Here is an 11,274-nt window from a genome sequence, read left to right as displayed (position 1 = left end):
CTTTCTTATTTTGTGAGATGTCAAAACTCATAAGTTGTATTTCCTTAGTTTCAAATATATAATTTTATGGATTTATTTTACTCAGAGAACAACTCAATTAGCAGCTTGCTGAATTGGCAGATCATCCAATAATACACTATCAGCAATGATACTTCATTTCGTTCCTAAATCAACCTGCTAAAGTTGTCCACCAGCCCAACCAAAAAAGAAAAAAAAAAAAATAAATAAAAAAAAAAAAAAAAAAACAAACAAAGAATCCAAAGGGACAAGCACAGTGGCAAAGCCCACTGTTTGACAAGTAGAAAATCTGAGTTTGAACCCCACCCAAGATCATATGATGATATATATATATATATATATATAAATTAAAATAAATAAATAAAACAAAATAACAAAATAACAAAACAGAAAGTGCTTGATTTTAATGCATATGACAAGATCAATTGCATGAAAGGAGAATGATCGATTAAATTATATGACCAATGAAAACATGTGAATTGCGTGAAATTTTCTAGTCTCCACTATACATTCAGGACTATATTCCTGGCACATTTTTCACTGGAAAATACAATGGCTAACAATCAGCAGTAGGGTTTATGACAGCACTTGATCCTACCTGAAAGCGCACTTAGTTAAAAGGCAAATAAAGCATATGAAATTTTAAATCAACTGCTTTATATAGCAGCTGACTTTCTACATAAACTGTAATTCTTTTTAAACCTACAACACCACCAAATTGAGAATTGATTCCACAATACCAAAGCGATAGCTTCAGCCTTCATGCATTTCCTGCGTTAAAATCATTGGCAAAATTAGATTTCATATCCTCAGACCCTAACATATACCAGAAAACCCAGGTATTTTACTGTCAAAATTGTGATTCAACATTCATTCAAGATCAAAATTTTACAACTCATCATCTCCAATAGATGATATAAAACTTCTGCAATATTGCCATTTCAGTGGCATGCAATTTGTCAATCACTTGAAACCTATACATATAAATGAACCTGCTCGAAGCAATTTCTACAATCAGGTTTTACATTTTACTCTTGTCTGCAATGAACACAACTGAGATACTGAATGTAACTATAATAGAGATCCAATATTGTTCCCACGGTATGGTAGGGGATCCCATTCAGAAACTTCCGCACAAAAGACAGAGTTGAATTCCTGACAGCACCTTGAAGCTGCAGTTTGTCTGAATGAACAGTGCAGGAAGATGAAGGGAGCTGAACAACAGTCAGCATTAACTTTCCTAACTCTTCCATCCCAAGGCCGATAAATCACCTTGCTTTAGTGAAATGTGCTTCCCAAGCCTGAAATTAACAAGATAATTAGCATAACACTAAATTGGACTACCTTAATTAACTGTCTGTGAATTATATGAGAATGTGCACTTGCATCCTCATTATACAAAGCTCAAACAGCATCAGACAGTCCAAAATTGCAGCAGCAATAAGAACCAAATGAGTGGCATATGCATGCATCTGGACGTAAGAATAACTATGATGGTTAATCAATATTAAAAATCAATCTAAAGAACACATCATTCTAACTCAAGTGATGATTAAAAATTTAAAAGACTGAAATGAAAAGCACTTATAATGTGAAGAGTATTTTCAAGAGCAATCACCCAAGATCTGTTGGAAGTCGAAAACCGCCTATCCTCACGCGCTTTAATGAATGAATCTGATACAAGAATCAGAAGAAGCTAACATTAGCAGAAATTAGATTTTAATTAACAGAAAAGGAAACAAAAAAATAATAATAATAAGGTAAGGAACATGCATATGTGAAAAACAGAATTGTCTATACCAAGTTAAATAACAAGTTCTAAACTTTATTGCAGCTAAAACTAAAAAACCATATATCTGACATGAAGCATGACTCGTCAAAACATCGCAATAATACATGTATAAAATTGTCAAACTACTCTAGACATAACAGCTTTGTGTTACATGCAATAAAGACTAAAAATATATAATTAAAAGAGAAGATAGAAAATAAAATAAAATAAAAAGGGAGGTCAATTATTATTATTTTTGGATATGAAAAAAGGGGGTGATTTGACATGATCAAATTAATAAATCCATTATAACAAAAGAATAAAATATCCATCAGTCAAAGTATAAATAATAGGAAAATAAAAAAATAAAAAGAACAAAGAACAAAGAAAAAAGCAAAAAGCATTCCCACATTATTTTGCACTAAATAATTACAGGACTATATGGCCATTTCATGTTCGTCCACTTTGCAAATTAGTTAATAAGCTAAATATATTGAGACAAATAAGATCAACGCCATGTTGCAAATGAAAAAAAAAAAAAAAAAAAAAAAAAAAAAAAAAAAAACAAACAAACAAACAAAAAATTGCTTTTTCTTTTTCCCCCTCGAAAATCAAAACTGACCTCAAGTCCAGCATTTTTTACAAGTTCCCGTACTTCATGGTTCCTCCCTTCATGAACCTGCAAGATTCAGATCAAGAAAATGAAAACTGTACCATAAGCATTGCAGATTACATGATTCAGCTGACAAATCATAACTATCTTGTCGCCAAGGTAAAACAGCAATCTATAAATTTTCAACAGATCCAGAAACATAACGGTAAGTTAGTAACAAGAAATAGAAGAAATACATAGAATTAGAAGAAAGGGGTAGATGAAGGAGATAGAACAAGGAAAACCCTAAAGAAATTCAGTAACTAATAATCTCAATCATCTAAATCATATAAATAGTATTATTCCATTCATATGTTCCATCATTCTCTCTGGTTATGAAACTCGACTCTGGTGAATTTAATGGCTGACATCTCTTACATCAAGAAGCAAAACTTGAAGAACATCATCATTAGTTGCTCAAGCTCCTTCTTGATGAAAAGGTCTAAGCGGCTACCAAGCTTAAAGGCACCCAATTTCACCTTACTAGCAATATCATTATTATCCTCAAGGGGATTCATATGTGGGGTACAATGTAGAAAATTACTCCCTGGCTTATGAGTTGGGTTACTATATCTACCACAAGGTGTTCAAGGTGGTGGTTTCGATAAGCCTTCATCCCACTTTTATCAATCTAACTAAATAGACTCTTTGAGGTGTGTGAGTAAGCATGCAAGTTTAGGGTCGATAGGCAAAGAAGCTATTGGGAGTGGAAGGATGAGCTCATTGTGAGAGCATAAACACATAAACCAGAGAAGCATTAACAAATTAATCCAGTATGCAAAGGTTGATTTCTATATGAGGACTTATAGTTCAAAACAGAGTTAAGTTTACATAAACCAGGAGTGAATGAAGTTAGAAGTAAAGTGCCATAAATTATCACAACTTCATTGGTACTAAACATTTATACAAGACATGAATACATAATCAGTACCACAATTCGCAGGCGAGGTCTTGACATATCTGGCTGTGGTGGTAGCAACTCTACAGAATCTGGGACACAATGAACACCTTCAATGACCGTTCCCTCACTGATGGCTATCAGGTGCTTCTTATTAACTACACCTTTTACAGTTGCAATATATCTACAATTACAAAGTGTAAAGGAATTAGGCAACAAAAATATATATTTACAAATGTCACTTTTCTAATCACCAGAAATACAGTGTAGTGAGAAAGAAGAGTGAAGCAATAGTTTTATCGTTAGTATCAAAATTTGTAATGCAGTGGCTATTCAAATATGGTAGTATTCTCCACTAGCAGAAACAACTAACCCAACATTTCCAGACCACCAACTTGAAAATGTTACTTAGAAAATCACATGAAGCTTGCTTTCACATGAACTAAATGTTTTCACTTCTAATAGACCTATAACGGCTGCTAAGTATAGTAATTTCCCAACAGTAATAATAAAGAATTAAGGGAACCCTTACTCCTTTGACAAGTTAGATGAAGGATGTGAAAGTTTTTGAGCAAAATCACCTGAAAACATGTAGTATTGAAACAATTAGATGAACGCATTATACTTGGAAATCTATATAAAAGGACAAATGCATCATGCTTGCAGTATACATACCGTCATTGGTCACTATGATTAACCCAGTTGTGGCAACATCAAGGCGGCCAACAGTAAATAGTCGTGGTTTGGGTTGCCCTGGATATCTTTTATCCTGGAAATACATTTTAAAAAGTTGAGTAACTGAATAATTCAATGATGTATAGCATATCATTAAATACCAATATACCTTACAATTTACCATGTCAATACTTTGTATTTTCAAACTAAGAAAGAAGACAAAAAGCAGTAGAACCAAAGTTCAAAACATCACATACCCAACTCCTTAAATAATCATCAACTAGACACATCACAGACTTTTTCTCCCCAGATGAGCAAATGTACCTACCACAATAAAATTGCATTAAATTACGGAACCACAGAAACAGTTTCCAGTCCTGCATCAGTAGTAAAGATAGAAAGACAATATGAAACAATATGTATTTGGTAACAGTGACGAACCCTTTTGGCTTGTTAAGAGCAAGATAAACCTTAGGAGGCAATTTCTTGGGAAGCCGATTTCCATTGACATAAATGATATCCCTTAATGGGTCGACACGGGTCTGCACATAAGCAAGGGAAGCAAATGTAGTCAAACTAGTACTCTTGATATAACAGTACAACAAGATGTACTATCAGCAATCTGTCACTAACAGGAGTAGAATATCCTACCAGTGGCATGACCTAGCAAACTGACCTGAGGAATATTACAAACAGAACCATTAACAGTCACTCTGCCTTCGAAAATAAGTTCTTCACTGCTCCTTCTTGATGCCACTAAAACAAAAAAGTCGAAAATTTTCATCAAGTCCCAAAACAAGGCCCAAGAAATCATTTTCATCTCCATATCAAAAGTAGACCGATATATCTTGTTCATATCAAAAGTACAAGAATATACCATTGAGTTAGCAATGATTAATTCCATTTACGACTTGGTCAAATGAATTTGTATGTAAAAGTAGTCACTGAAAACGTGGATACTTCCGAACAAACTGTTTTACATCGTTTAAATCGTACCCAGAGGCTTTAAATTGAAACTGCATAATTATCATTTCCCAAATAGAAAATAATTCCATATCACATTTCACTTTCTCTCTTTTTCTCAAAAAAAAAAAAAAAAAAAAATGGCATTTCCATTTGCTTAAAAAATAACATAAATAAAAATAAAATAAAATAAAATAAAAAAAAAAAAAAAAAAAAACAAACACCAACACAGCCTCCGAAGATTGTTTTTCTAACAAAAATCTCCCCCACCAAACCAAACTTTTAAAGGGCCATAGCAAACCACCATACAATCCTCGCAAAGCTTAATCAAACAAAATACATTTACCTCCAGAAGCAGCGAGAACCTTACTAAGCCTCTGCTCGGAGTCTCTAAAATTCTCGTTGTAGAACCTCCTGGAAGCCTTGGAAAACTTGGGCTCGCGCTTCTCGACGCTCTCCTTCTTCTTCTTGGTCTTTTTCTTATTATTCTTGGTTTCAGCGTGGGCCATGGCATGAAGCAGAGGGGCAGGAGGATGCATCTGGAGTTTGAGGTTGCCATCGTCGCCGCGGACAATCCAGGGGATGAAGAGCTGGCCATTGGGACCCGAGAGGTCGGCGAGGGAGATTGGCGGGTCGGATTCAGTGGGTTTGGGTTTGGGTTTTGGATTAGGGGGAGCAAAAGAGATATTGAACTGTAAAGAGGAAGAGGAAGAGGAAGAGGAAGAACGGGAAGAAAGAGAGCAAGAAACGCGAGAGAGGGAACGGAGTCTGAAAGAGTGGAGTGAAGATGAGAGGCGGTGAAGGGATGACAGCACAGACGGTGCTGCCGCTGCTGCTGCTGCAACTGCTGACGAGCCCATTTTGTTTTTTTTTATAATAAATTCTTTTTTGGATTTTAGAGGTGGAATTTTGGAGTTTTTACATGGGAGGATGGGTGAGGCTTGGATTTAGACTTCGACTACAGTGGAAGATCTCGGTATCTCGTTGTCAGGATAATCCGTAAGCATATTTGTTGTAAATATATTTTTGATGAATAAATAAAATTATATTTATTTTTATATTTGTTCGTATTTAATAATATTTTATAAATATTTTAAAAATTATTAATATAATTTTAAATTTGAAGATATATTTAATTGAGATTTTAATAGGTTTTTTAAATTTTTATGAAATTTAAAAATATGTTCTATTTAATTAAAAAAAATTTTAAAACTTCATAAAAGAAAATATTTAATATAGATTTTAAATCACTTTTTAAAATTTATAAAAATTAAAAGATATTTAGTTAAATTTTTTTAAATTTATGATTTTTATAATTGTTTTAAGTAAAAAATGAAAACATTTGTTTAAAAAATTCTCCCTTATTTATTCAAAAAATTTTAAAAACTTTGTAAAATATATATACAATTGAATTATCTAATTTTGCAACCTATTCCCAATTGAAAAAAACTTTACTACTCCTTTACAACCCACATGGATACACCCCTATGAGGTTGACAAATCCAGAATGGGGATAAGTGGGATCGGAAAACATATTCTATGCCTTGTATATATGTTTATTTAAATTTTTTTATGCATTTATAACTATATTTATATGTTTTCCTTTATTTAAATTTATTTATATTTCTATGTATTGTTATAGTTTTTAAAAATATAAACTTATATGTAAAAATATAAATTTTATATTAATAAACTAATATTTTATAAAAAAAAATATATTGAATACTATTTTAAAAAAAAATCGAAAAATAGGTTTTCTCCCATTTCCTTTCCGTTCTAGCAAATCCCCATCCTACCCCATTCCATTGTCCTTCTTATATTTTTGGAGTATTCATAAACAATAAAAGGAATTATTATAGACTGCAAATAAAAAATAAAAAAAGAAAATAAAAACTATAAACTATTAATTTTTTCTAATTAATTTCATAAAGGTCATAAAATTTCATTTCTATTTTTTTCTAATCAAATTTTTAAAAGTGATTTTTATGATTTTTTTTTACTGACATGTGAAATATAATTTTGTTACTACAAAGTTTATAGTTATATTTCAAAGTCAATAGAAGTTTAGCAATATCTACAAAAATTGGTCAATGTTTATGTAAGTCTATTAAACTTCATCAAAGGGTCTAAAATGAAAGTTTATAAAAGCCTATGAGAGTTTTATAAACTCCATAAAATTTAAAAGAAATCTATGAATTTTGTAAAAATCAATCACTAAAAAGTCTATAAAAGTCAATTAAAATCCTAATTAAATACACCCCCTTAATATATAATAGTTATGTATGTGAGGATTAATTTTAAGAATATAATCTAAAGCAGTGCATAATAAATTATTAAAGTTTGAGATCTTTAATTAATTAAAATTACTAGTACAATCCATTACCATTAAGAATGGAACAGTCTTATTCAAGCTGTTAATATAGTAACATTAAAATGGAGGTACTTTGTACAATAAGATTATATGGCATTGGATCATATGAATATTGAATCTTTAATAATTTTTGCTATGTATAAAGTTTTCAAATTTGTTAATTTGATAATCACATATTGAATGATCTTATTCCTGAGTATTTAACAGACTCTTATTTATGACATTATAGCTTTTGATTTACTCGAAAAGATTTATAATTTATGATGAACCAAAACCTTCTATATTGGAGATATAGTTAAATAGATAGCTAGGAATGATAAATACAGATATTGAATCAATTCCTTCTAGATAGAAGTTAGAAAAATAGTTCTTTTGAATGATTATTTAGATTTTAAACAATAGAGCGCTTAATTCAAAATAAAATTGTGAATAAATTGTTTATTAGAGAATTATTTGAATTTAAGGATAAAGAAATAATTAGAGAGGGTATTAAATATTAGACATAACTCTAATTATGAATTATTTATAGAGGATCAATTTATATGTAATTATGAAATCAGTAAGCTATTCAATATTCTCTTTGAGTAATTAATTGTATAATTTAAGAGTACAAGTCTTGTATTTTAGTAGAGTAATATTGGAATTAAGGTTCAAAAAATCGGTATTGATGGAAATACCGAGAGTTTAAAATAAGAAACTTTCCATGGAAATGTCGGAAAATATCGAATATCGATAAAAAATTATAAAAAATAATAGAAATTTGTTTTAAAAAATAGAAATTTTTATTAAAACATTAAAATTAGCTTATTTAATTCACAAATTATCAAACTGATTACAAAACTTGCTAAAATATTGAATGGATGTTATATTCTTCTTAGTGAATTGATTTATAATAAGCATTAATTACCATAAACAAATTATTGTTAATAAAAATATGTCAAAAAATACATATATGATAAAATTATTTATTAACTAAAATATATAAAACGATTATTACAATTACATTGCAGTTTATAAATGTCATTTTAATACCACATAAAATGTTTGAGTGGTTGAAAGTTATCGGTTTCTTTTTCATTTTGATTTTGAGATGTGAAAGTGAGAAGTAGTTATAAAAATATGTATCTTTCTGATAATTTTGCATATAATTATTAATATACTAACCATATGGTTCTTACATTATTAGTTGACTATGTGCATAACTATTACTCTTTGATGGTTGAGTTTGAAATGACACCCATGAGTTGCTACTTGATAACATTCCATAAATATCCATTGAATAAGGGTTATAAAAATGACTTCTAACCCTCATTGATCCAAAATTCATAGAAATCGAATTCTATTCTCGTTGTGACATCTCCACGTATATGTTTCATCATCTATTTACCTATATTTGTAAAACAAATATTCCTGACAATAAGATTTTTTAAGTTAAAAAATATAATTCACAATCTTTGTATTTTTGCTTTATTAATGTTATTTAATTCAATTAATTCCATTTTTCTTATATCACTAAATGTTTAAAAGACAATTAAAGGATAAAACAAATATGAATGAAATTAATTTGATAAAAAAATTTACTAAATATCAATGATATTTATGAATTTTTTTAAAAAAATTAAAAAATTCCATAGATATTTTCAAAATTTCAGTGAAAATTTTATGGAAATTATAGATTTTTTAATTAAATTGTTAAAGATTTGATATTGATATTTTTACGAAAATTTCTACAAAAATTTAGCAACATTTCGAAAATTTCAGTAGATATTATAGAAATTCTATCTATTTCTATTTGAAACCTAAATTTTATTTTAATCCCTTAAAAAAAATGAAAATTTTGAGAAAATTTAGAATATTTTAAACCATGATTGGAATTAATAAAATAGATATATTAATTAAAAAGTTTAATTAATTATCAAATTTTTTGAAGCTTGAATTATAGGTTCATAGGTTTCCATGTCATCTCTATAAATACTTTTACTGAACATAAAGAATATAAAAGAATAAGTGATTTAAAATTATAGAATTTTAATTTAATGATTTTCACTCAATAAAATGTAGCATATGAAAAGTGTTTCCTAGATCACATATTTGTGTTATTACAAATATTGTAGACTTGAGCCTAGTTAATTATTTATTTAATTAAAGAATATGATTATTTAATTAAGAGATATGTGTTTAATTTATTTTGATAAATTAAAGTGATTAACATTAATTATTAAAAATATTTTAATTAATTATCTTATCTGATATACTTTTCAAAATGATTGGTTTTAATTAATTAAAAAGGTTTAATTAATTAATATTATCTAATCTAATTTGAATTTTAGAAAATCAAAATGATCAATTTAAAATATTTTTATTAATTAAGTTATCTTATCAGATATGATTTTTGTTTTATCTTATTTAATATTATTTTTGAATTAATTAAAAAGATTCTTATTAATTAAGATAAAATATAAGATTTTCAATTCTAGTAGAAAACTATAAATAGTTTTCTATTTATGGCATAAAAGAAGAAGAAAAAAAAAAAAGATACGTATTTTATTTTTTATTTTTATTTTTTTTGATCTCTCATGTGTTGAGAACAAGGCAGAAAAGTAAGATATAAAAAAACGAAAAACTTGATCCTTTGATTATTCTAACATGCCCACTTATTCGTTCATTGGTAGGAAACTTGGAAAGGAAAGTCTCTGGTATAAAGAAAATACTTCGATTTTCTTCTAATGACTTCAAATGTATTTTTCTTTCACTATTAATGTTATTAACTCTATATACATTTATAATAAATCCTGACCATAAAAGAGTTTAATAAATTTTTTTAAATTCACCTAGTCATTGTTACGCTATTTTTTATCTCCAGATCCTCGTATTAGAGCCTATTATAGATCTATATAGTATTAATAAATATGGTTTATGAAATATATATTTTTTCTTATGTATGCATATTTAGTGGGAACATATGTTCTTATTATTTATTATTTCATATTTGATGAATGGTTGATTGGGTTTAGTTGTTAATTATATGGTTCCCTTGTATTTAATTTTCTATTTTTTTTATTATGATTAGATTACAGCTTAGAAAATCCTATTGGTCTAAAATTTTATTATTGTATTTATTTTATAGTTTGATGGAGTTCAAGTTTTAAAGTCTTACTTAATGTGCGATTATTCTCCATGAACGTTTATCATCAAAGCAACAAATCGGCAAGGTGGCGGCACGCGAAGATGAGATTATACATCCACAAGAATCCGAAAGCTTACCTTGCAATTACAAGAAGCCAATCTTTAGACCATTTATAGACCTTAAATCGAAGATATTTATAGCCTTCGTCATGACATGGCTAGTTTTAGATTTCTATTGGTCATCCCTCCGTGAGATGGGTGGCTTAGGTGGTACTAATATGCAATCAGGTTTGGGCCTTAAACTTCAGAAATTTTGGTCTAGATTTAGAGATAGAAAGAAAGGCTACATGGAGAATTTGGCCCATTGTCCATCCAAATAGGGTGTAAACGGTAGATGCCCCTTTCTTTTAAAATCCTTTTTTTGGGTCTAATTTTTACCATTTCAACCAGACCATTAATTAAAAACAACAAGCAATCCACCCATCACATTCAATTTCTCTCACCTTATCTCGGTCTTTCCCTTACCCCGAGTGTTTGTGGAAGTTGTAGATCCATGAAAGATTAAAATTTTGTTAGAGAGGTGTTATCCTAATAAGAGAGATTTTATGTAGCAGATTGGGAAAAAGGGATATGAATTGTGTGATGTGTGGCATTGAAATTGAGATTGCCTATCACATGTTCAAAGAATGCATGGGATCTAGTTACTGGCCTTTGCCAGTAAGTGGTGATATTAACTGTATAAATGGAGAATTTCAAGCAGTGAGGAACGGGTGGGTTTGTGTATCAATCCATCTCCAGAA

At 29.2% G+C, this 11,274-nt stretch overlaps 1 protein-coding gene across 2 annotated transcripts; it reads right to left on the bottom strand.

The window, feature by feature from the left end:
* Positions 1-830: 830 nt before the first annotated feature.
* LOC107413823 (putative ribosomal large subunit pseudouridine synthase SVR1, chloroplastic) lies at positions 831-5,964 on the bottom strand. Of its 2 annotated transcripts, none has more exons than XM_048470430.2 (10): positions 5,324-5,963; positions 4,691-4,770; positions 4,456-4,556; positions 4,272-4,338; positions 4,015-4,108; positions 3,872-3,920; positions 3,373-3,523; positions 2,412-2,468; positions 1,637-1,692; positions 831-1,319 (listed from the first exon to the last, which is right to left on the bottom strand). In XM_048470430.2, exons 1-10 carry the CDS (start codon positions 5,835-5,837, stop codon positions 1,259-1,261), a joined length of 1,230 nt encoding a protein of 409 aa, XP_048326387.2. In that variant the 5' UTR covers positions 5,838-5,963; the 3' UTR covers positions 831-1,258. The 2 variants fall into 2 exon arrangements, with proteins under 2 accessions (XP_048326387.2, XP_048326388.2); XM_048470431.2 differs by having other exon boundaries at positions 1,263-1,490; positions 1,603-1,692; positions 5,324-5,964.
* Positions 5,965-11,274: the final 5,310 nt, after the last annotated feature.

This window comes from Ziziphus jujuba, chromosome 8 (genome assembly GCF_031755915.1).
Source record: "Ziziphus jujuba cultivar Dongzao chromosome 8, ASM3175591v1".
Taxonomy (NCBI): Eukaryota; Viridiplantae; Streptophyta; class Magnoliopsida; order Rosales; family Rhamnaceae; genus Ziziphus; species Ziziphus jujuba.
Note: the sequence above shows the minus strand (reverse complement) of the source record. Positions and strands in the feature narration are given on the sequence as shown.